We start from the raw sequence: 26,820 nt of genomic DNA on the forward strand, positions 1-26,820 counted from the left end.
ATTATTCTGGATGGTGTCAATGACTCTCTTCTGGACAACTGTTAAGTTGGTAGTCTTCCCCATGATTGTGTAGCCTACTGGATCAGACTCAGGGACCATTTAAAGTCTTAGGACTTTGCAGGTATTTTGAATTCATTATCTGATTAGAGTGTGACTCCGTGACTCTACAATATTTAACTTTTTCACAACATTCTACGTTTCTGAGATACTGACTTTTGGGTTTTCATTAACTATAAGTGATAACTATTAAAATTAAAAGAAATACACACTTGAAATATCTATATCAGAAATCTATATAATATGAGTTTCACTTTTTGAATTGAATTACTGAAATAAATTAACTTTTTGATTATATTTTAATTTATTGAGATGCACCTGTAAATTAATGCTTTATTATCCAACCTGGCCATGGTCTGTGACTGGCATTCATGTACATATTCTATGCTCATGATCTAATGCTCCCCATTCCTCAGCAGCACATGATGTGTATATTATAAAGCACAGGACATGGAGCTTTCAACATATGGTATTTGAAAAGAGCATTCACTGACATGAAGTTATGTAGTCGAGAAAGGGCACCGGGTCAATTACATACACATATACAATTACATACACATATACAATTACATATATAAACAAATAATTGCATACCAACTAATCGAAATGAAGCTTTTTAATGCATATTAACAATGAAACACCACCTTTTTATATACAGAATACTGTACTGTTTTTTTAAAGTTTTTTTTTTAACATAACCATACCATTTATCACATTATTTCCATTCTTTTGATTATAGAACTGAATATTCCCTGTATACAGATATATTAAAAACATAACATTTTACCTGCAGCTTCCACTAGGGCCAGTTTAGGAACTTGCTGTACAGTATACCCTGTTTTTAAATAGGTCAGGGGGTTTGGAGTAAGTAAACCCAACATCAACTACTGTAAAGGTAGTATAGGTAATTAATCAGAACAGAATTTAAGCAATATAGGTTAGAAATTGTATTAAAGGGAGGACATTCACTTGAATAAATCAAGAATGCAAAACATTATAATAAAAGTGCATTATCAGATTCATAGTAGAGCTTAGAGGCCATTCACTTGAATAGATTAAGGAAGCAAAAACAATGTACTAAATACCTTATCAGAAACGTAGTAGTGCTAGGACATGTTAAATGCATATGTATTTACAATGGTGTTGTCCTTTTCATTTTAGGTACAAAATGGTTTCCCTGAGTGATTTTGTCAAATGCGGATTAAATGGAAGTTGGGAGGGTACTTTGCCAGTATTTGAAGGTAAAATGTTAAATGATTAAAGTGTGGACTTGAATATCAGATTCCTTAAAATAAGAACAATTTCTCTTAAATAAGTCATTGTAATTAGTGAAAAAAAATCTCTATTAAAGTATAAGTACTTGATTTGCAATTTGCCATGGTTAAAAGTTTAATAAATCATTACCAATAGCTTAACAATTAGAGCTCATAAGACTGAACAGCTGAACAGGATATTGGCGATATTGAATATTTAAAAAACATAGCATAAGGGTACATTCACACGTCCGTATGAATGGTCCGGATCCGTTCCGCAATTTTGCGGAACGGGTGCGGACCCATTCATTTTCAATGGGGCCGGAACAGATGCGGACAGCACACTGTGCTGTCCGCATCCGAATTTCTGGATCCGCACTTCCGGATCTGCAACTCCGTTCCCGAAAGAAATAGAACATGTCCTATTCTTGTCCAGACAAGGAAAGGCATTATCTATTATAGTGCCGGCGATGTGCGGTCCACAAATTGTGGCAAAACACATTGCCGATGTCCGTGTTTTGCAGATCCGCAATTTGCAGACCGCAAAACACCTAAGGACATGTGAGATGACCCTAAGCAATTTAGCCCTGATGTAATGGGAATTATTCCCGATAATACTTCATGTGCCACAGGAGTCCAGTATGCTGACAAGTTGGATTCTCTTCTATTCGCTCCTGGAGAGTTGCTTTAGCTGTTTATAGGAATGCCAGTGATGCAGAGAAGTAACAACAACATTCATTTCATTTCCCTGATTGACACAATATTGTACCTTCAGTGTTAATGGTGCTTTCCCACAAATAAACTTTGAATGGAGCATCAGTGCACATGCTAGACTGTTGCTCCATTCAGACATTCCTTGCCATTTTTACGCCATGAGGAAGAATGGGGATCTTGGGGGCTCAATTGCTAGCGATACATTGTTTAACAATCAGTCTTTTTAGTATGGCTGTTAGATACAGTGGCATGCAAAAGTTTGACCATCCCTAGTCAGAATTACTGTTACGGTGAGCAGTTAAGCAAGTTGAAGATGAAATGATCTCCAAAAGGCATAAAGTTAAAGCTGACACACACTTTCCAACATTTTAAGCAATATCAGTGTACTGTATATCAGCAATATTAGTTTGGTTGTGTACAATGTTAGACTGAAAAAAGGAAAGGCGTACCTTGTAAAACCATGGTTACCCAAGGAGATTTGAGCACTCAGATAACTTTGACCTAAGTCTCAGACTTGAAATAGCCTGTTAGGGTTAAAGGCTATGTACACCTTTGGAGGCAATTTTTTATGATTGTATGTTATTCATTTTTGGCTAAAAATCTTTTTTTTCAATTGGCCTTTATTAAAAATACTGAGCTGTTCTGTCTCAAAGGGTTAACTGGTTTCCTAGCTGTGTGACTGGTACTTTCACTTTGTGCCAGGTCATCTAATAAACCTTATCTCTAAACTACTAAAAGGTCATAAACAGTTATTTAAGCCACATTCTTATCAGTAAGATAAGAACTGAGCTATAATGAGTGTTTATAAGGGCAGAGAGCAGAAATAAGGAGTCCGCCTTATCTCTGCTAAGGTTGCTACTAGAGCATGTCAGCTCTGTACAGAAAAAGGATGCCATATTTATAATAAAGACCAATTTGAAAAACTATTTCTAGCTCAAAATGAGTACAATGCAGTAATAAAAAAAATTACCCCCAAAAGTGTACATAGCCTTCAAGGATTGCTCACAAGCATCATTAGGAAAGGCCAGGTGATGCAAATTCCTGGTGCCAGCGAGATTACCTGCGCTAAATCTCCTGTATAACGTTTGCGCATCTTAAATATCTGTGACATTCAGTGCAATTTTTTGTTAGCCGCTGGTGACAGCGACAGTACCTGCGCTACATCTCCTGTATAACGTTTGCGCATCCTAAATATCTGTGATATTCAGTGTAATTTTTTCTTAGCCGCTGGTGACAGTGACATTACCTGCGCTACATCTCCTGTATAATGTTTGCGCATCCTAAATATCTGTGACATTTAGTGTCATTTTTTCGCCGCTGCTCACACTGTGACATTCAGTGTAATTTATTTGCGCATACGCTACTGTATGTGTGACATACTTGCAAGCATGTATACCATTTAATATGCTCAAGGCGAGCAGTAAGGGACAGGGAAGTGGCCGTTCTGATGATGGTGCACGCAGAGGCCGTGGCCCTGGGCGTGGTGAATCTGTGCCTGCTGCCAGGGCACAAGAAACACACTCATCCACGATACCTAGCTTCATGTCCCAGTTTGCAGGGCGGCACAGGACACCACTCTCAAAGTCACACCAGTGCGACCAGGTGGTCGGTTGGATTGCAGCAGATAATGCTTCCAGTCGGTTAGCGCCACCCTGTCTTCCACAAAGTCCAGTCTCAGTAGCCAAGAGTCTGGTCAACAGAATCCTCACTCTGATCCTCCTTCCTCCCACCATGGAGAGTCTTGGCAAACAAGTGATCCCACACTCGGATATTCCTGAGGAGCTCTTTTCATCGCAATTCCATGATTTGGCCCTCTCGCCAATCCTGCTTGAAGAGGGACATGAGGAGATCTTGTGCACTGATTCCCAAACTCTTGAGCATCCACAGTCAGAAGAAGATGATGGTGGGGAACGGCAATTACTGTTAACAAGGTGGATGATGATGATGAGACACAGTTGCCAATAAGTCAACGGCAATTACTGTCTGAAGAGGTTGATGATGAGGATGAGATACAGTTGTCAATAAGTGAGGTTCTTGTTAGGTCAACAAGTCAGGAGGATGACCAAAGTGAGGAAGTCGAAGAGGAGGTGGTGGACGATGAAATCACTGACCCAACCCGGGAAGGTGGTAAGCCGAGGGAGGACGGCAGTACAGAGGGGGAGGGATCTGCAGCACCACAACAGGCTGGAAGAGGCAGTGGGGTGGCAAAAGGGAGAAGGCGGGCCAACCAAACAGGCCCGCAACAGTTCCCCGGAGCACTCCCTTGCAGCAATCTCCCTTGCCAAGGGGTAGATGTTCCGCAGTCTGGCGCTTTTTTGAGGAAAGTGCGGATGATAAAACAATTGTCATTTGCAACCTGTGCTGTACCAAAATGAGCAGGGGTGTGAACACTAGCAACTTCACCACCACCAGCATGATCCGCCACATGGCATCAAAGCACCCAAATAGGTGGGCCGAACACCTGGGTCCACAATCAGTGTCACACCACTGCCTCCTCTTCCCCTGTGTTACGTGCTGGCCCGGATGCCTCCCGCCCTTCACCTGGACCTTCGCAAGCACCATCAGCTAGCACATCCACTTCTGTGTCCCAGTGCAGCGTACAGATGTCCATACCCCAGGCCTTTGAACAAAAGCGCAAATACCCAGCCACCCACCCACAGGCCATAGCACTAAATGTGAGCCTTTCCAAATTGCTGGCCCTGGAAATGTCATTTAGGCTTGAGGACACTGAGGCTTTCCGCTGACTGATGGCGGCGGCCGTCCCACGTTACTAAGTCCCCAGCCACCACTATTTTTCCCGGTGTCCAATCCCCGCCTTACACCAGTATGTGTCCCGTAACATCACCCATGCCCTGACCAACGCAGTTATTAGGAAGGTCCACTTAATGACTAACACATGGACAAGTGCTTTTGGCCAGGGATGCTATATTTCCCTGATGGCACACTGGGTGAACGTTGTGGTGGCCGGGAGCGAGTTGTACCCTAGCATTGCACAGGTGCTACCGACGCCAAGGATTGCGAGCCTTACTTCCATCAGGATTTTCGCCACCACCTACATTAGTGGCTGCAACCCCCCCCCCTTCTCCTCCTCCACTTCCCCCTCTGAATTCTCATCTTGCAGCACCAGTCAGTAGCTGGAAGCAGTGTAGCACTGCAGTGAAGAAGCGGCAACAGGCCGTGCTCAAAACTAATTTTCTTAGGTGACAAACAGCACACCGCCGCAGAGCTGTTGCCATGTATAAGGGACCAGACTGAGCTGTGGCTCTCGTTACTCAACCTATAACCAGGCATGATTCTGTCTGATAATGGCCGTAACTTGGTGGCGGCCTTGGAGCTCGGCAAGCTGACACACATACCATGCCTAGCCCATGTGTTCAACTTAGTGGTTCAGCAGTTTCTCCAAACCTACCCCAATTTGCCTGAACTACTGGTGAAGGTGCGATGTGTGTGTGCCCATTTCTGAAAGTCAGCTTCCGCCGGTCTAGCAACGCTGGAGCAGCGCTTGCAATTGCCAGCTCACCAACTGTTGTGAGACGTGAGCACGCACTGGAACTCGATGTTTCATATGTTGGCCAGGCTTTGTGAGCAGCAGTGGACCATAGTTGAATACCAGCTGCACCATGGTTGTCACCTTTCCAGTCAGCTTCTGCTCTTCACAAGCGAGGAGTGGGCATAGATGTCTGACCTCTGTGAGGTTTTTACGCAACTTTGAGGAATCAACACAGATGGTGAGCGGCGATGCCGCTATTATCAGCGTAACCATCCCACTTCTGTGTCTACTGAAACGCTCGCTGCTCACAATGAAGGCAGATGCTTTGCATGTGGAAGTGGTGGAAATGAGGGAAGACAGTACACAGGGTCATAGCCAGACCGCTCTCAGTTTGTCTTCTCAGCGCGACTTGGATGATGAGGAGGAGCAGGAGACGGTTGCCTCCGCTACAGAGGATAGTACCTGTAGCAGGTTTATTCCATCTGTTCAGCATGGGTGGGCAGAAGAGGATTAGGAGATTGAGAGTAATCCTTCTGATGAGGACATCGAAGTCTTGTCTGTTGAGTCTCTGGCACATATGGCTGACTTTGTTATGCTGCCTTTCCTGTGACCCTCGCGTTATACGCATTTTTTGACAACACTGATTACTGGTCTTCTCGTTCACAAAGAGAACTTCTCATCTCTCATTCCTGTGGTGGAGAGGACTAGCAAAATGGTGCAATACCAGAAGGTCATTGTGGAAAAATTGCTCCAAAAATTTCCAGCTGACAACGTTGGCGGCAGAGTACGTAGTTCCTTGGGTAACCGAGGAGGGGAGACGAGGGGAACACACAGCAGTTCCAACAGAGGCAGGGCAACACTCTCCAAGGCCTGGGACAGTTTCATGACACCCTGCCAGCACCCTCACCCTGATGCGAGGCCTAGTGTCACAAGGAGGGAAACATTTATTGGAAGATAATGAAGGAGTCCTTAGAAGACCGTGTCAGCATCCTCATTTATTCCTCCTGTGCCTTACAACTATTGGGTATCCAAGCTGGACACGTGGCACGAACTGGCGCTCTGCGCCTTGGAGGTGATGGCCTTCCCTGTCGCCAGTGTTTTGTCAGAGCGGGTATTTGGTGCTGCTCAGGACATAATAACTGATAAGCGCATCCGCCTGTCAACTGATAATGCTGACAGGTTGACTCTTATCAAAATGAACAAGGCCTGGATTTCCGCTGACTTCTCTACTCCACCAGAGGAAAGCGGCTGAACATAAAGGTACTTTAAATGTGGCTTTTATGGTGTATTGAATACACTGTATTCCCATTTACCCCTTCCACCACAAAAAACGGTATATGGTTCAATCTTCCTTTTCTCGTCCTCCTCCTCTATCATATCAACATGCTTATTAGGCTGCCCTCGTTCCTAATGTTTTAGAGGGTCAGCTCAGCAGCAGACCCTCACCCCTAATGTTTTAGAGGGTCACCAGCAGGCCCTCGCCCATAATGTTTTAGATGGTAAGCTCAGCAGCAGACCCTAACCCTTAATGTTTTTGATGGTCAGATCAGCAGCAAGCCCTCACCCCTAATGTTTTAGAGGGTCACCAGCAGGCCATCAATCATAATTTTTCAAGGGTGTGTATGATGCCCTCCTTTATGTGTAATAAAGGGTGTATTGTAGTGCCGGTTCCTTGTAATTTTTGGCAGCCCTTTCACTTAGTGCATAGGCTTTATGAGTGTAGGAGTCGCACTACTTGAACAATTGTACCACAATGTGAATGAGGCCCTCCTTTATGTGATATACAGGTTGTATCGGAGTGCCTCTTCCATGAAATTTTTGGCAGCACTTGCACTTTATATACATACAAGTAAATTATCAGGAAAGAATGTTTCCTAACTTTTTTTTCGCTAAAATCAATTTTATCTTCGGTTTTGTGCGTATTACTGTCAGTCTGTGAAAGTGGCGTACTACTCGGACAACATCGTTCCCAGCAGCGACCTGGGAGTCCAAGATGCATCCAGACATCCTCCCCATGCTGTTCCTGAACCATTTCAATGATGTTTCCATCAATTTCTGACCTTTTCCTATGAACCAGACACCCTCCCCTCTTCAGAGCAAGGGGTGCCAGGTTTAATGCTCTGGTTCTCCCATTGATTTCCATTGTGCTCAGATGCTCTGTAGAGCACCCGAGCATCCCAAAGTGTTCTACTCGAGCACCAGAGCACCCAAGCACTTTGGTTAGTAGTTGTACATTGTACAGTAATGAGGCACAGTTTCAAAGTAGATCATAGTGCATTTTTTCTCCAAATAACAATGTATGGAAAGTGTCAATGATGGAGGTTGGAGTACTCTTTTCCTCTGTCTCTCTAAAGTCTCTCAACAGAACTGTAGGCGGGCAATGTGGTTCTTGTCATATTTTTCTGCAGTTCCTGGATTGAAGGGTGCATATACTGTCAGCCAGACCAACCCCATGTGTGAAAGGATGTGTTAACAATGTTCTCTCATAAACATGCACGATACCTTGCTGACTGACTCCAATGCACGGCCTTGCAGATTCTGGACCTTCTGGTTTTCTTCTCTCTGGAGCACTTTGATCGTAAAGTTGCTTGATTGGCTGTAGAAGTCTCAGAGATGAGGGATCTCCTAGCTCATGCCTAGCTGTGAGAAGCTTGCACAAAGTTTTGCTCTTCCTCGGACAGAACCAAACTCTCCTCTAACTAGGGGATGGACCTAGGCCTATCTTCTAGCATCCTAACAGGATGAGTCAAAGTTTTAACTCTTAGTTGTCCATATAACGCTATTACGTACACAAACAGTAGATCTCAACATTTAACTCAGCAATATAACATCATGTCAGTTAACCCTTTGCAGTAACCCTTAACAGTGAATTTCCATGTAACAGACCCCCTTCAATGTTATGGCAATGTTATTATACTTGTTATGGCACCCACTGGATTTCTTTTGGGTCTGACTGCTGGTGCATGCAGGTACTAATAGTGACATCCCAACTCTAAATCCTCTTGTACAAGGTTACTGATGTAATTCCTGCTATTATGCAGTCAATCCAATAAGAATTGGCTTTTTCTCATTGATACTGAACACACTATGTAGACTTCTTTGAAGGGAATCAAAAGGACAGTCACCAGAGACAAAGTAACACAACATGAATATTTAGAAACTACATTTATATTTATTTATTTATTAAAAACATTGCTCTTATTTACAAATTGTTATATTTTGCATGATGTAACACAGACATGTAATATTTATTCATGGAATAACGCCATTTTTAAAGAAGTTAATGTATATGTCTCTTTAAAGAGGACATGTCGGCACAAAATGTAGTGAAATCCACAAGCAGCATGTTATAGAGCAGGAGAAGCTGAGCAGATTAATTTAATTTAGAGTTTTGTGGGAAAAGGTTCAGTAAAGATTATACATTTAAATCTCTGCTACAATATTTCTGATTGTTCACATGGGAGGTGCTATGAGTGATTGATGGTATTCTCTGAACAGGCAATTTTCAGAAAAGAACTGTCCCTTCCTAATAACTGCCTGCTTGTGTGTCAGTGGAGGGAAGAGCTGCATTTACATGTAGCAATTTCCTCCACTGTGTGTGGACTCATCCTCATACAGATTTGTTGTTTCTGGGCAGCAGATTGCCATTTACACTGCACAAGCTGCTGCTCAGAAACAATTATTGAGTTGTCCGCATGAACAGTTGTTTCACCTTTACCCAGGCAGATTATCAGGAACGAGAGTTCAGAGTAGCATTTGTTCCTGAAATTCCTGAAAATTGTGCAGTGTAAATCCGCATTTGGCTACTTTCACACTCGTGTTTTTGGCGGATCCGTCATGAACGGATCCATTTGTATTATCTGTAACATAGCCAAGATGGATCCGTCATGAACTCCATTGAAAGTCAATGGGAGACAGATCCGTTTTCTATTGTGCCAGATTGTGTCAGAGAAAACAGATCCGTCTCTATTGACTTACATTGTGTGCCAGGACAGATCCATTTGGCTCAGTTTTGTCAAGCGGACAGCAAAACGCTGTAGGCAGCGTTTTAATGTCCGCCTCCAGAGCGGAATGGAGACTGATCGGAGGCAAACTGATGCATTCTGAGCGGATCCTTTTCCCTTCAGAATGCATTAGGGCAAAACTGATCCGTTTTGGACCGCTTGTGAGAGCCCTGAACGGATCTCGCAAACGGAAAGCCAAAACGCGAGTGTGAAAGTAGCCTTAGGTGTGTACACAGACATCGCTCAGGAACAGATAACACCTCCCCCGTAAATTTGACAATTTGAGAAACAGTTTTAAACAGGAAAGTGAAAAAATTGTTACTAAGTTTGATTAAATATAAGATAAAACAGACAAATCATATACAGAATAAATAATAATCAAACACCTGGCCTACACAATACAATATGGGGGGACTCCTATTGCTATGTTGTAGCACATGGCTGACACCCCATGGTGATACAAAAGAGAGATAGTGACTTACAACATCCTACCTGTATTTTGTTCTTAGCAGAATTCCAGTTATTTGTCTAAGTGCAAAAAGGTTTATACCTTTCCGCCCATCTTCCTAGGGATGTCCAGTTTGTAGTACACATGTCTCTGAGATAATCACTCAGCAATGCAGCCTTCTCAGCACAACAGAGGGTTTGTATATGTCATCTAACTATCCCTAACTCACTACATTACAAAGAACATCATCACAAAGAATATAGAAGGTGATATTAAAGGGGACAGAACCAACCAGTACTTCATTATGTAAAATACTCTTACAACACACAATGAAATCAGAAATAACAGATTAAAATTTTAAATTACACATTTTACAGAATCTTTTACCACAAAACTATATATTAATCTACTCAGCTTCTCCTGCTCTAAAACACACTACCTGCAGATTGCATTGCATTTTTATGGTGTCAGGTCCTCTTTAATTTAGTGGTGAAATGTAATATTGAGATTAACTACTATCCATTTCCGAATAGACACAACACAATTAAACACAATTCAGTTTAGTATGGATTTTTAGCCACATAAAATTTAATCACTCGTACATTACATATGCTAAAAAGGGTTAAGTATTGTTTTATTAATTTTTTTACTCAATATAATAACATTTTCGTGGTTTGTTTTTCAGTACAAACATGTTTACCACCTGAAGATCTTAGAAATGGATCGTATAGCCTGAAGAAGGAAGAGTATACTTATAACGAATCTGTGACATACAAGTGTGATACATTACAACTGGTTGGAAAAGCTTCGGTAACCTGCACATATGAAGGAAAATGGTCATCAGGTGCACCACAGTGTAGAGGTTAGACATTTACCTTTACTTATCTTTCAGAAAAATACTGTATTATTATGATTATCATTAGAGATGAGTGAATTTATGGAAAATTCGATTCAACTGCTTCAACGAATTTGACTAAGAAATTCGCTTAGTGATGAATTACTTTGTCACGAAGCGCATTTCTTTATATGTAGCATGCACAATGATGAGGAATGGCAATTGCGCCTCTTCTCCGTCATTAAACCCCTCAGATGCTGCATTCACAGCGGCATCTGAGGCTACCATTTAGGCCTTTCAGAGGTTAATCAGGGTAAAAATAAATACTCACTTTATCCATTTGATCACATAGAGACCGTCGCCACAATATTCATTGAAGATACCATGCAAAATCTCGTGCGGTGATGTGATGAAGTCGTCACGCGACTTTTGCAGAATTTGCACTGTATCTTCAAGATGGCTACAACAGCCTCTTTGCTCGCAAATGGATGAGGTGAGTATTTTATTTTTTTTTTTACCGACATTTCAGGGAAAATTGAGCTGTTACCACGAAGTGCGAGGAAATTTGCCTACGCATCGAATGAAATTTTTCCTGACATTCGGAATGAAGTCAATTTATTTGACTTCGATTTGCTCAACACTATTCATCATTATATATGTACAGTATATGGCATTATGGCTAGATAGAATTTGTTCTGAACTTTATTTTAGTACTTTTTTAAATAGTTTTTGTCTACGATTTCAGCTCCGCCTCGAATGGGAAGGAGCTGCAGTACCGGACACAAGCTGTAAACAAGAGTGGTACTGTTTCTGGTGTTAAATCACTTTAAACTGCCCATGAGCCGTGTACAGTAAAAATGGGTATAGAACAGCCTGCTGGAGTTCTCTGAATCTGGCATAGCCTGATAGTGCCTTGTGTCCGCCGCATCCCAGTATAGTCAATAGGGTCCTGCGGGCACATGGCACCTGACTATGCTTGATCCAGAGAACTTTGTCAGGCCGCTTATTGCTGGAACAGTCCGCTTGATTTATTGGACGCATGTGTAATACTAGTCTTACTGATCTGTGTTCATTCAAATATATTTTTACAGGCTGGGATGTCTATTCCATATATACCTCCCAACAAAAACATTTAATCATGTACACTACTCACAAAAAGTTAGGGATATTTGGCTTCTGGGTGAAATTTCAGGATTATTCTAAAATGCACTCTAACCTTTACAGGTGAAATTAATGTGACCTTCTCTAAACTTTTGAATGCACATGTCCAACTGTTCAATGTTTCAGTACTTTTTGCACAACTTGCTGTTCTCTAACAAGGAGTAGAGATGGCCTTGCTGTTCGCCCGGCGGTCGTTTTGTGGCGAACTTTGCTCGTTCGTGGTTCACCGAACAAGTGAACATATGGCGATGTTCGCCGGCGCCATATTCTTTTGCATTGTGCCGAACTTTGACCCATGACACATCCATCAGGTTGGACAGGACAGCCAAATGAGATGCTTCAGCACATGGACACACCCCCTACCCTATAAATAAACCCGATCTGGCAGTCATTTTACATTTTGTTTTTGCCAGTGTAGGGAGAGGTTGCTGTGTGGAGCAGGGACAGACTGTTAGATACACCAAACGCTAGCTAATAGGGCCACAAAAGTCCTTTTAAGGACCGGTATAGGTTTGCTATCGATATGTGTGACATACTGAGGGGTGTGATATACCTATAGTATAGCTTCTAACATAGAAAGTATATTATAGTGCATTTGTATTGTGCAGCAGTTGTGTGCGGATCTGCTGAGATACCGCAGCTAGATAGAGGGACAAACGCTATTTGAAGCAACTAATTGCAACTGGTGTGATATAACTGTTGCCCAAAAAAAAATAACTGATTGAGTGGTGTGATATACCTATAATATACCTTTTAACATAGAAAGTATATTATAGTGCATTTATATTGTGCAGCAGTTGTGTGCGGTTCTGATGAGATACCGCAGCTAGATAGGGGGACAAACGCTTTTGGAATAACTAATTACAACTGGTGTGATATGCCTGTTGCCCCAAAAACTGATAAAGGGGTGCGATATACCTGCTTCCACAAAATACTGATTAAGGGGTTTGATATACCTGCTTCCACAAAATACGGATTGAGGGGTGTGATACACCGGCTTCCACAAAATATTGATTGAGGCCTGCGATACACCGGCTTCCACTAAATATTAATTAAGGGGTTTGATATACCAGCTTCCAGCAAATACTCATTAAGGGGTTCTATATACCTGTTTCCACAAAATACTGATAGAGGGAATTGATATACCGGCTTCCACCAAAAATTGATTGAGGCCTGCAATATACCTGCTTCCACAAATACTGCTCTTTTATAGGGACTTTGTAACAGGGTCATTTTGAAAATGACAGGCAGAGGAAGAGGCAGGCCATTCCGCAGGGGTGGTAGGGGTCGGGCAGGTGCACTAGGCCGGAGCCTAACTGGGAAGTTGGAGAAGGTGCGTGCGTTTACGTCAAAAGAAGCACCAGAGTTGGTTGAGTGGCTCACTCAGACTTCCGCTTGTGCACCCTCCTCATTCTCTGTATCTGCACCCTCCTCACTCTCTGCTGTGTGGACCCCCAAAGACACCACCACCACCATAGCCCCTCCACTCGAGTCAATTATTTTCTCATCCATTCCCAGACCTTACCGATGCGCGGCCATTCTTGGCATTGGATCAGGAAGAGAAGGTAGCAACGGCCGCTACCCAGCGGTCTGACGACTGTACCCAGATCAGCCCAAGGACGGAGGTCCCCGGTGTTGCTGCCTACTCCGAGATCTCTAATGTCAGTGGTGGTAAAGGTGACGATGATGACTTGTTGATGGATGTCAGGTGGGTGCCCACAAGAGAGGAAGAGGAGGGGAGTTCAGAGAAAGAGACAGAGCAGCAGATAGGGGGTAGAAGAAGGATAAGCAGGCAGAACTCGCAGTGCACAGGAGGCAAAAAGCAGACTGCAAATGTATCAGGAGCGAGTCATCCATGCACTGTCACATCTGGGCGCTTCCAGGATGCCGGCACATGGCTCCGCAGTGTGGGCTTTTTTTAACGTGTCAGCTGCTGACAATAGTGTTGCGATCTGCAGCCTGTGCTGTCAATGCATAGGTCGTGGTAAGCCCAACACTCACCTAGGGATGAACGCCTTAAGAAGGCACCTGGTCTCCCATCACCGAGCCCAGTGGGAGCAACACCGTCAGAACCCACAAAGCCACACTCCCGGCCCTCGACGTCCTGCCTCTTCTCCTTCTCCTCTCTCCTCCCAATTGGCAAAAGGTAGGCTTCCATGGCCCAAATGTTCAAACGTAAAAAGTTGATGACGCCGGATAACCCTCTTTCCCAACGGCTGACTGCTGGTTTGTCGGAACTGCTAGCCTGCCAACTACTGCCGGAGGAATTTCCACCCACAGCGAAACAGAAGCGGGTACCAATCCTACCACACATGCAAGAAGAGGGCGGTTTGAAGATGTGTTGGTCACTTTGGATATGAGATCATTCTAGCAGCCAACCCATCGACTGCCACCCTCCGGATCCAGCCTCAGGGAACGCCTAGACAGACAGGTGTCCGACTACATCGAGTTAACGGCCGATATGGACGCTCTGAGAAGCGAGGAACCCCTGAACTACTGGGTGTGCAGGCTTGACCTGTGGCCAGAGCTGGCACAATTTGCCATGGAACTCTTGGCTTGCCCCCTGTCAAGTGTCCTGTCCGAAAGGACGTTCAGCGCAGCAGTGGTGATCGTGACCGATAAGCGCACTTGCCTAGCTCACGACAGTGTGGACTACTTCACATTTCTAAAAATGAGTGAGGCATGGATCTCGGAGGAATTCAACACCTGTGACGACCACGTTTAATTCAATTTCCTCATGCCAGCCCACACATATCCGCCACCACCCAGAACAAAGCATAGTTCCCTGTCTTATGTAAATACAGCGGCATAAAAGGCCTTTTCTGTCCAGTGAATGCCTAATGTTTGGGGCCTGTACTCCACTGGCCTGCAGTAAAATTGGTATCTAATGACCGTCTAATATACCTCCAGCCACATAATCACTTGATCTTTTCAATACGGTAATTGCCTAATTGTTGGGGCCTTGGAGGAATTCAACACCTGTGACGACCACGTGTTATCGAATTTCACCTATTATCATTTGGGTTTTTTTCAAGAGGGGGGATTTCGTTAGCCATGTTTTTAATCCAATTTTATATTTTTGGTTCTTTTAAACATACAGTCCTGATCAAAAGTTTAAGACTAGGGATGAGCGAACCCGAACTGTATAGTTCGGGTTCGTACCGAATTTTGGGGTGTCCGTGACACGGACCCGAACCCGAACATTTTCGTAAAAGTTCGGGTTCGGTGTTCGGCGCTTTCTTGGCGCTTTTTGAAAGGCTGCAAAGCAGCCAATCAACAAGCGTCATACTACTTGGCCCAAGAGGCCATCACAGCCATGCCTACTATTGGCATGGCTGTGATTGGCCAGTGCACCATGTGACCCAGCCTCTATTTAAGCTGGAGTCACGTAGCGCCGCATGTCACTCTGCTATGATCAGTATAGGGAGAGGTTGCAGCTGCGACGTTAGGGCGAGATTAGGCAGATTAACTCCTCTAAAAGACTTCATTCTGTGATCGATCTGCAGCTGTGGATCATTGAAGTGCTATTATTGACTTGCTCACTTTTTTGAGGCTGCCCAGAGCGTTTTTAGATCACTTTTTTTCTGGGGTGATCGGCGGCCATTTTGTGACTTGTGGTGCGCCAGCACGAGCTATCACCAAGTGTATTTAACCATCGATAGTGTGGTTATTTTGTGCTATATCCTACATCAGCTGCAGGCTGAGCCTGTGTCACCGAAGTGCATTTAACCATCAACAGTCTGGTTATTTTTTGGCCATATACTACATCATAGTCATCCCGGTATCAGAAACAAAAATATTATTATTTTTAATATTATTTTTGTTTCTGATACCGGGATGACTATGGACCACTCCATCTAGCGGTTCACCTCCATGCTTATCCCTGTATACAGTTTTCTTGCACACACTAATTAGGATTTTATCAGCATTAACTAATAAATGTTATGTTTTAGGATTATTCTTTCAGAATTTTGCATATACCCCAGATGATCCAGAGCGCAGATATATATTGATCTGACCTCTATGCTTTACCTTTTGATTTTTGCATATACTACATCAGCTGCAGGCTGAGCCGGTGTCACCCAAGTGCATTTAACCATCAACAGTCTGATTATTTTTTGGCCATATACTACATCAGCTGCAGGCTGAGCCTGTGTCACCCAAGTGTATTTAACCATCGATAGTGTGGTTATTTTGTGCTATATCCTACATCAGCTGCAGGCTGAGCCTGTGTCACCCAAGTGCATTTAACCATCAACAGTGTGGTTATTTTTTGGCCATATATTACATCAGGGGCAAGTTGAGCCTGTCACCCAGCGCCTAAAAAATAGACCTGACATTTCTATTCAACCAAATCTGCACAGTTTTAGCTGGTCAAGTTATTTGTAGTGACCGTAAAAGCAGACTTTGTTCTGGGTTGAAAAAGCATTCCCAAATTTGCCATTCTGAAAATAACTAGTTTGTGGTATTTGAGGCCTACTTGAAATCTATCCCAAAAAGAAAATCTTACATTGAAGGTATTGATAGTGTCATTCAGAAAAACCTAAGACACACGCTAGCGTGCTGATAGAAGTGTCATTCTGTGATTAAACCTATAACTGTCACACAGCACAAAAAAAAACAGGTCTCACATCTCTATTCAACCAAATCTGCACAGTTTTAGCTGGTCAAGTTATTTGTAGTGACCGTAAAAGCAGACTTTTTGTTCTGGGTTGAAAAAGCATTCCCAAATTTGCCATTCTGAAAATTGGGGTGAACGGGAACAATGAGGAAAACATCTAATAAGGGACGCGGACGTGGACATGGTCGTGGTGGTGTTAGTGGACCCTCTGGTGCTGGGAGAGGACGTGGCCGTTCTGCCACAGCCACACGTCCTAGTGAACCAACTACCTCAGGTCCCAGTAGCCAGCAGAATTTACAGCGATATTTGGTGGGGCCCAATGCCGTTCTAAGAATGGTAAGGCCTGAGCAGGTACAGGCATTAGTCAATTGGGTGGCCGACAGTGGATCCAGCACGTTCACATTATCTCCCACCCAGTCTTCTGCAGAAAGCACACAGATGGCGCATGAAAACCAAGCCCATCGGTCTGTCACATCACCCCCATGCATATCAGGGAAACTGTCTGAGCCTCAAGTTATGCAGCAGTCTCTTATGCTGTTTGAAGACTCTGCTGCCAGGGTTTCCCAAGGGCATCCACCTAGCCCTTCCCCAGGGGTGGAAGAGATAGAATGCACTAACGCACAACCACTTATTTTTCCTGATGATGAGGACATGGGAATACCACCTCAGCACATCTCTGATGATGACGAAACACAGATGCCAACTGCTGCGTCTTTCTGCAGTGTGCAGACTGAACAGGAGGTCAGGGATCAAGACTGGGTGGAAGACGATGCAGGGGACGATGAGGTCCTAGACCCCACATGGAATGAAGGTCGTGCCACTGACTTTCACAGTTCGGAGGAAGAGGCAGTGGTGAGACCGAGCCAACAGCGTAGCAAAAGAGGGAGCAGTGGGCAAAATCAGAACACCCGCCGCCAAGAGACTCCGCCTGCTACTGACCGCCGCCATCTGGGACCGAGCACCCCAAAGGCAGCTTCAAGGAGTTCCCTGGCATGGCACTTCTTCAAACAATGTGCTGACGACAAGACCCGAGTGGTTTGCACGCTGTGCCATCAGAGCCTGAAGCGAGGCATTAACGTTCTGAACCCTAGCACAACCTGCATGACCAGGCACCTGCATGCAAAGCATGAACTGCAGTGGAGTAAACACCTTAAAAACAAGGAAGTCACTCAGGCTCCCCCTGCTACCTCTTCTGCTGCTGCCGCCTCGGCCTCTTCTGCTGCTGCTGCCGCCGCCTCGGCCTCTTCCTCCGCCTCTGGAGGAACGTTGGCACCTGCCGCCCAGCAAACATGGGATGTACCACCAACACCACCACCTGCGTCACCAAGCATCTCAACCATGTCACACGGCAGCGTTCAGCTCTCCATCTCAAACATTTGAGAGAAAGTGTAAATTCTCACCTAGCCACCCTCGATCCCTGGCCCTGAATGCCAGCATTTCTAAACTACTGGCCTATGAAATGCTGTCATTTAGGCTGGTGGACACACACAGCTTCAAACAGCTCATGTCACTTGCTGTCCCACAGTATGTTGTTCCCAGCCGCCACTACTTCTCCAAGAGAGCCGTGCCTTCCCTGCACAAACAAGTGTCCGATAAAATCAAGTGTGCACTGCGCAACGCCATCTGTGGCAAGGTCCACCTAACCACAGATACGTGGACCAGTAAGCACGGCCAGGGACGCTATATCTCCCTAACTGCACACTGGGTAAATGTAGTGGCGACTGGGCCCCAGGCGGAGAGCTATTTGGCGCACGTCCTTCCGCCGCCAAGGATCGCAGGGCAACATTCTTTGCCTCCTGTCTCCTCCTCCTCCTCCTACTCAGCTTCCTCCTCCTCTTCTTCCACCTGCTCATCCAGTCAGCCACACACCTTCACCACCAACTTCAGCACAGCACGGGGTAAACGTCAGCAGGCCATTCTGAAACTCATATGTTTGGGGGACAGGCCCCACACCGCACAGGAGTTGTGGCGGGGTATAGAACAACAGACCGACGAGTGGTTGCTGCCGGTGAGCCTCAAGCCCGGCCTGGTGGTGTGCGATAATGGGCGAAATCTCGTTGCAGCTCTGGGACTAGCCGGTTTGACGCACATCCCTTGCCTGGCGCATGTGCTGAATTTGGTGGTGCAGAAGTTCATTCTCAACTACCCCGACATGTCAGAGCTGCTGCATAAAGTGCGGGCTGCCTGTTCGCGCTTCCGGCGTTCACACCCTGCCGCTGCTCGCCTGTCTGCGCTACAGCGTAACTTCGGCCTTCCCGCTCACCGCCTCATATGCGACGTGCCCACCAGGTGGAACTCCACCTTGCATATGCTGGACAGACTGTGCGAGCAGCAGCAGGCCATACTGGAGTTTCAGCTGCAGCACGCATGGGTCAGTCGCACTGCGGATCAGACCCACTTCACCACCAATGACTGGGCCTCCATGCGAGACCTGTGTGCCCTGTTGCGCTGTTTCGAGTACTCCACCAACATGGCCAGTGGCGATGACGCCGTTATCAGCGTTACAATACCACTTCTATGTCTCCTTGAGAAAACACTTAGGGCGATGATGGAAGAGGAGGTGGCCGAGGAGGAAGAGGGGTCATTTTTAGCACTTTCAGGCCAGTCTCTTCGAAGTGACTCAGAGGGAGGTTTTTTGCAACACCAGAGGCCAGGTACAAATGTGGCCAGACAGGGCCCACTACTGGAGGACGAGGAGGACGAGGATGAGGAGGAGGTGGAGGAGGATGAGGATGAAGCATGTTCACAGCGGGGTGGCACCCAAAGCAGCTCGGGCCCATCACTGGTGCGTGGCTGGGGGGAAACACAGGACGATGACGATACGCCTCCCACAGAGGACAGCTTGTCCTTACCTCTGGGCAGCCTGGCACACATGAGCGACTACATGCTGCAGTGCCTGCGCAACGACAGCAGAGTTGCCCACATTTTAACGTGTGCGGACTACTGGGTTGCCACCCTGCTGGATCCCCGGTACAAAGACAATGTGCCCACCTTACTTCCCACACTGGAGCATGATAGGAAGATGCGCGAGTACAAGCGCACGTTGGTAGACGCGCTACTGAGAGCATTCCCAAATGTCACAGGGGAACCAGTGGAAGCCCAAGGCGAAGGCAGAGGAGGAGCAAGAGGTCGCCAACGCAGCTGTGTCACGCACAGCTCCTCTGAGGGCAGGGTTAGCATGGCAGAGATGTGGAAAAGTTTTGTCAACACGCCACAGCTAAGTGCACCACCACCTGATACGGAACGTGTTAGCAGGAGGCAACATTTCACTAACATGGTGGAACAGTACCTGTGCACACCCCTCCACGTACTGACTGATGGTTCGGCCCCATTTAACTTCTGGGTCTCCAAATTGTCCACGTGGCCAGAGCTAGCCTTTTATGCCTTGGAGGTGCTGGCCTGCCCGGCGGCCAGCGTTTTGTCTGAACGTGTATTCAGCACGGCAGGGGGCGTCATTACAGACAAACGCAGCCGCCTGTCTACAGCCAATGTGGACAAGCTGACGTTCATAAAAATGAACCAGGCATGGATCCCACAGGACCTGTCCATCCCTTGTGCAGATTAGATATTAACTACCTCCCCTTAACAATATATTATTCTACTCCAGGGCACTTCCTCATTCAATACTATTTTTAATTTCATTTTACCATTATATTGCGGGGCAACCCAAAGTTGAATGAACCTCTCCTCTGTCTGGGTGCCGGGGCCTAAATGTGTGACAGTGGCCTGTTCCAGTGGTGGGTGACGTGAAACCTGATTCTCTGCTATGACATGAATACAGATTCTGCGCTGACATAAGGCCAGATTCTGTGTTACGGGACCGCTCTCCTCTGCCTGGGCCTAAATGTGTGACAGTGGCCTGTTCCAGTGGTGGCTGACGTGAAGCCTGATTCTCTGCTATGACATGAAGACAGATTCTGCGCTGACATAAGGCCAGATTCTCTGTTACGGGACCTCTCTCCTCTGTCTGGGTGCCGTGGCCTGTTCCAGTGGTGGGTGACGTGAAGCCTGATTCTCTGCTATGACATGAAGACTGATTCTGCGCTGACATGAAGCCAGATTCTCTGCTATGGCATGAAGAGACTGATTCTCTGCTGACGTGAAGCCAGATTCTCTGCTATGGGACCTCTGTCCAATTGATATTGGTTCATTTTTATTTTTTTAATTTTAATTCATTTCCCTATCCACATTTGTTTGCAGGGGATTTACCTACATGTTGCTGCCTTTTGCAGCCCTCTAGCTCTTTCCTGGGCTGTTTTACAGCCTTTTTAGTGCCCAAAAGTTCGGGTCCCCATTGACTTCAATGGGGTTCGGGTTCGGGACGAAGTTCGGTTCAGGTTCGGATCCCGAACCCGAACATTTACGGGAAGTTCGGCCGAACTTCTCGAACCCGAACATCCAGGTGTTCGCTCAACTCTATTTAAGACCACTTGAAAAATGGCAAAAAATCATATTTAGCATGGCTGGATCTTAACAAGGTTCCAAGTAGAGCTTCAACATGCAACAAGAAGAAATGGGAGTGAGACAAAACATTTTTTGAGCATTCAATTAATTGAAAATAACGAGTTCTAGAGCTGTGTGTGGTTTTGTGGGAGTGATTGCAGGTGGCTGAGTGTGGATTGCATCAGAGATCATTGAAAGTTAAGTGTTTGTATTTTTGTACTTGCATTTAAAATCGTTTTTTTTTTTTTCTCTGCTTAATTAAGGCGAGTGCCTGGGGCAACCAGGTGCTATAAATTGAGCCACTTATACTCTTCAGAGCCTGCTCTTTCTGAGGCTTGCTCTACTAAGTGGCTTCTTATTAAGTGGAGTTAAAAAATGAGTTTAAGAAAAGGAGTTTGGAAACTAAGGTTGGATATAATTTCCTTGTGTGTTGTTGGCTTAATTTTACGTGGTCCTTCAACTACAGCAGACAGGGTCTAAATCTAAATCATTTATACTGTTTTACTTTTTTACTGTTGTAATCCCCATTTAGTATGTGTTGCACAATTTACAACGCAGTCCAGTGCACATCTTGCATGATGTATGCAGTCCTGGAACAGCCGTTCGAGGGTGTATATCTTTGTTCTAGATGTGAGCAAATTACCCGTTTGGAATCGCAGATCGAGTCTCTAAATGGGCAAGTTGCAACACTGAGAGGCATTGATAATTTGCAAAAGAGTTTGCTTCTCACCGAGCAAGCACTCTTTGGGGTAGATGAGGGGGAGGGTGACAGAGAGGAGGCTGAGGAAAGTGAGGTAGCTAGCTGGGTAAAAGTTAGAAAGCGGGGTAGAGGGAAGAGTGCCAGGGAGGCTAGCCCTGATCTGACACACCCCAACAAGTTTGCACGTTTGGCAGATGAGGGGGATGTCAGTCCGGGGACGGCACTGCTGCAGCCAGATACTTCCTCTGCCAGTCAGGGGAATGTCAGCTCCAGTAAGCAGGGAACCAGGAGAGCAGGGCAGGCCAGACAGGTGCTGGTAGTGGGAGACTCCATTATTAGGGGAACAGATAGGGAAATCTGTCACAAAGACCGTGATCGCCGAACAGTGTGCTGTCTTCCTGGCGCTAGAGTTCGACACATCGCGGATCGGGTTGACAGATTACTGGGAGGGGCTGGAGACGATCCAGCGGTCATGGTCCATATCGGAACCAATGACAAAGTTAGAGGTAGGTGGAGAGTCCTTAAAAATGATTTCAGGGATTTAGGTCAAAAGCTGAGGGCAAGGACCTCTAAGGTAGTATTTTCCGAAATACTGCCTGTACCACGAGCCACACAAGAAAGGCAATGGGAGATTAGGGAGATTAACAAGTGGCTCAAGAACTGGTGTAGGATGGAGGGGTTTGGGTTCCTGGAGAACAGGCTCTATCGTAGGGACGGGCTGCACCTCAATGGGGAAGGGGCAGCTGTGCTGGGGAGAAAGATGGCTAGAAGGTTGGAGGAGTGTTTAAACTAGGGACTGGGGGGGAGGGTAATTACGTTATAGGAGGGGAAGATAGTGCAGATAGAGACCGGGGGCAAGGTAATAAGAATGGGGGACGAATGGAAGGAGGGACTAGAACAATTCAGAAGGAAAGGCGTAGGGTAAAAAATATACATAAACCTCTCAAATGTATGTATACTAATGCCAGAAGCCTGACTAATAAAACTGGTGAACTGGAATTAGTGATGTGTGAGGAGGACTATGACATAGTGGGAATAACTGAGACATGGCTGGATGATAGCTATGACTGGGCAGTTAATGTACAAGGTTACAGTCTGTTTAGAAAGGATCGTCAAAACCGGAGAGGGGGAGGGGTCTGCCTTTATATAAAGTCCTGTCTAAAGCCCACAGTCCGAGAAGATATAAGTGAGGGACATGAACATGTGGAGTCACTATGGGTAGAGATACATGGAGCTAAAAACAACAATAAATTACTAATAGGAGTTTACTATAAACCACCTAATATACCAGAGTCCACAGAAAATCTACTACTAAACGAGATAGACGAGGCGGCAAATCATAATGAGGTGGTTATTATGGGGGACTTCAACTACCCAGATATAGACTGGGAAACTGAAACTTGTATATCTCATAAGGGAAACAGGTTCGTGGCTATAACCAAAGACAATTACCTCTCCCAACTGGTTCAGGACCCGACTAGAGGGACGGCCATACTGGACTTAGTATTAACCAATAGACCTGACAGAACAACAGACGTGCAGGTCGGGGGACACCTGGGAAATAGTGACCATAAAGTAATAACCTTCCAATTATCATTCAAAAGAGCGTTTCTACAGGGAGGAACAAAAATACCAAACTTCAAAAAAGCTAAATTTAGCCAACTAAGAGAGGCCATAGGCCAAACTAACTGGGACAAAGTCCTCACAAATACAGACACAAAATGGGATATCTTTAAAAACATCCTAAAAACTCATTGTCAGAGGTACATACCGTATGGTAATAAAAGGTTAAGGAACAAAAAGAAACCAATGTGGATAAATAGAACTGTAAAGAAAGCAATAAATGACAAAAAGAAAGCATATAAAACACTAAAACAGGAGGGTTGCACGGAAGCACTGAAAAACTATAAGGAAAAAAATAGAACATGTAAAAAACAAATAAAAGCGGCCAAACTAGAGACCGAGAGATTAATTGCCAAAGAGAGTAAAACCAACCCTAAAATGTTCTTCAATTATATAAATGTTAAAAAGTATAAAGCTGAAGGTGTTGGCCCTTTAAAGAGTAATGAGGGGGGAGTCGCAGAGAGCGACGAGGAGAAAGCAAAGCTGTTAAATATTTTTTTCTCCAATGTATTCACTGAGGAAAATAAATTGTCAGATGACATGCAGAATGCAAAAATAAATTCCCCATTAAAAGTGTCCTGTCTGACCCAGGAAGAAGTACATCAGCGGCTTAAAAAGATTAAAAAAGACAAATCGCCAGGACCGGATGGCATACACCCCCGTATCCTAAAGGAATTAAGTAATGTCATAGCCAGACCCTTATTTCTGATATTTGCAGACTCTATACTGACAGGGAATGTCCCACAGGATTGGCGCGTGGCATATGTGGTGCCAATATTCAAAAAGGGGCCAAAAACAGAGCCTGGAAACTATAGGCCGGTAAGTTTAACATCTGTTGTGGGTAAACTGTTTGAAGGTTTTCTGAGAGATGCTATATTAGAGCATCTCAACGGAAATAAGCAAATAACGCCATATCAGCATGGCTTCGTGAGGGATCGGTCATGTCAAACTAATTTAATCAGTTTCTATGAGGAGGTAAGTTCTAGACTTGACAGCGGCGAATCAATGGATGTCGTATATCTGGACTTCTCCAAAGCATTTGACACTGTACCGCATAAAAGGTTAGTATATAAAATGAGAATGCTCGGACTGGAAGAAAACATCTGTATGTGGGTAAGTAACTGGCTGAGTGATAGAAAACAGAGGGTGGTTATTAACGGTACACATTCAGATTGGGTCACTGTCACTAGTGGGGTACCTCAGGGGTCAGTATTGGGCCCTATTCTCTTCAATATATTTATTAATGATCTTGTAGAAGGCTTGCATAGTAAAGTATCAATTTTCGCAGATGACACTAAACTGTGTAAAGTAATTTACACTGAAGAGGACAGTATACTACTACAGAGGGATCTGGATAGATTGGAGGCTTGGGCAGATAAGTGGCAGATGAGGTTTAACACTGATAAATGTAAGGTTATGCACATGGGAAGGAAAAATGCAAGTCACCCGTACATACTAAATGGTAAAACACTCGGTAACACTGACATGGAAAAAGATCTAGGAATTTTAATAAACAGCAAACTAAACAGCAAAAACCAGTGTCAGGCAGCTGCTGCCAAGGCCAACAAGATAATGGGTTGCATCAAAAGGGGCATAGATTCCCGTGATATGAACATAGTCCTACCACTTTACAAATCGCTAGTCAGACCACACATGGAGTACTGTGTACAGTTCTGGGCTCCTGTAAACAAGGCAGACATAGCAGAGCTAGAGAGGGTTCAGAGGAGGGCAACTAAAGTAATAACTGGAATGGGGCAACTACAGTACCCTGAAAGATTATCAAAATTAGGGTTATTCACTTTAGAAAAAAGACGACCGAGGGGAGATCTAATTAATATGTATAAATATATCAGGGGTCAGTACAGAGATCTATCCCATCAGCTATTTATCCCCAGGACTGTGACTGTGACGAGGGGACATCCTCTGCGTCTGGAGGAAAGAAGGTTTGTACACAAACATAGAAGAGGATTCTTTACGGTAAGAGCAGTGAGACTATGGAACTCTCTGCCTGAGGAGGTGGTGATGGTGAGTACAATAAAGGAATTCAAGAGGGGCCTGGATGTGTTTCTAGAGCGTAATAATATTACAGGCTATAGCTACTAGAGAGGGGTCGTTGATCCAGGGAGTTATTCTGATTGGAGTCGGGAAGAAATTTTTTATTCCCCTAAAGTGGAGAAAATTGGCTTCTACCTCACAGGGTTTTTGCCTTCCTCTGGATCAACTTGCAGGATAACAGGCTGAACTGGATGGACAAATGTCTTTTTTCGGCCTTATGTACTATGTTACTATGTTACTAAACTGAAACAGGCTATTTTTCAGCTGATCCAAATTTTAGGACCACATGCCTTTAAAAGGCCAAATCTGTGCAAAGATGTAGATTCATTGTCATTTTCTGTCAGGTAGTAACACGTTGTGATGGCAAAGGCAAAAAGCTCTCCCTTTTTGAACGTGGTTGGGTTGTTGAACTGCATAAGCAGGGTCTCTCACAGCGTGCCATCGCTGCTGAGGTGGGACGCAGTAAGACAGTCATTTGGAATTTCTTAAATGATACTGAGGGTTATGGAACAAAAAAGTCAAGTGGAAGACCCCAAAAAATTTCATCAGCCCTGAGCCGGAGGATCCAATTGGCTGTCCGTCAAGACACTGGACGATCCTCGACCCAAATTAAGGCCCTTACTGGTGCTGACTGCAGCCCCATAACCAAGGGCTTAAAAAACAAAAAACGTCTTTAAAGACCTCGTCTCCTTGAACGCCACAGAACTGCTCATTTGGACTTTGCAAGAGAGCACCAAACATGGGAAATTCTCTGATGAGAAAAAATGTAACCTTGATGGTTTCCAACGTTACTGGCATGACAAGCAGATCCCACCTGAGATGTTTTCTACGTGCCACAGTGGAGGGGGCGCCATAATGGTCAGGAGTGCTTTTTCCTTCAGTGGAACAATGGAGCTTCAGGAAGTGCAGGGGCGTCAAACGGCCGCTGGCTATGTCCAGATGTTGCAGAGAGCATTCCTCATGACTGAGGGCCCTCGTCTGTGTGGTAAAGACTGGGTTTTTCAACAGGACAACGCTACAGTACACAATGCCCGCAGGACAAGGGACTTCTTCCAGGAGAATAACATCACTCTTTTTGCCCATCCTGCGTGTTCCCCTGATCTAAATCCAATTGAGAACCTTTGGGGATGGATGGCAAGGGAAGTTTACAAAAATGGACAACAGTTCCAGACAGTAGATGGCCTTCGTGCGGCCGTCTTCACCACTTGGAGAAATGTTCCCACTCACCTCATGGAAACGCTTGCATCAAGCATGCCAAAACGAATTTTTGAAGTAATAAACAATAACGGCGGAGCTACTCATTACTGAATTCGTGTTTGGAAGTTGGATTTCTGTTTTGGGGGGGTCTATTTTTTTTTGGAGGTGTGGCCCAAAATTTTTGATCAGCTGAAAAACAGCCTGTTTCAGTTTATTTGT

At 44.9% G+C, this 26,820-nt stretch overlaps 1 protein-coding gene across 5 annotated transcripts in view; it reads left to right on the forward strand.

The window, feature by feature from the left end:
- The window catches only part of LOC120995068 (C4b-binding protein alpha chain-like), a 694,048-nt gene that overhangs the window by 175,869 nt on the left and 491,359 nt on the right, over positions 1-26,820 (forward strand). For all 5 annotated transcript variants that reach the window (XM_040424045.1, XM_040424047.1, XM_040424046.1 and 2 more), the window contains 2 exons: positions 1,219-1,298; positions 10,652-10,828. In XM_040424045.1, the coding sequence (XP_040279979.1) occupies positions 1,219-1,298; positions 10,652-10,828 (257 nt within the window). The remainder of the gene's footprint in view (positions 1-1,218; positions 1,299-10,651; positions 10,829-26,820) is intronic.

The sequence above is a fragment of the Bufo bufo genome, chromosome 3 (genome assembly GCF_905171765.1).
Source record: "Bufo bufo chromosome 3, aBufBuf1.1, whole genome shotgun sequence".
Taxonomy (NCBI): domain Eukaryota; kingdom Metazoa; phylum Chordata; class Amphibia; order Anura; family Bufonidae; genus Bufo; species Bufo bufo.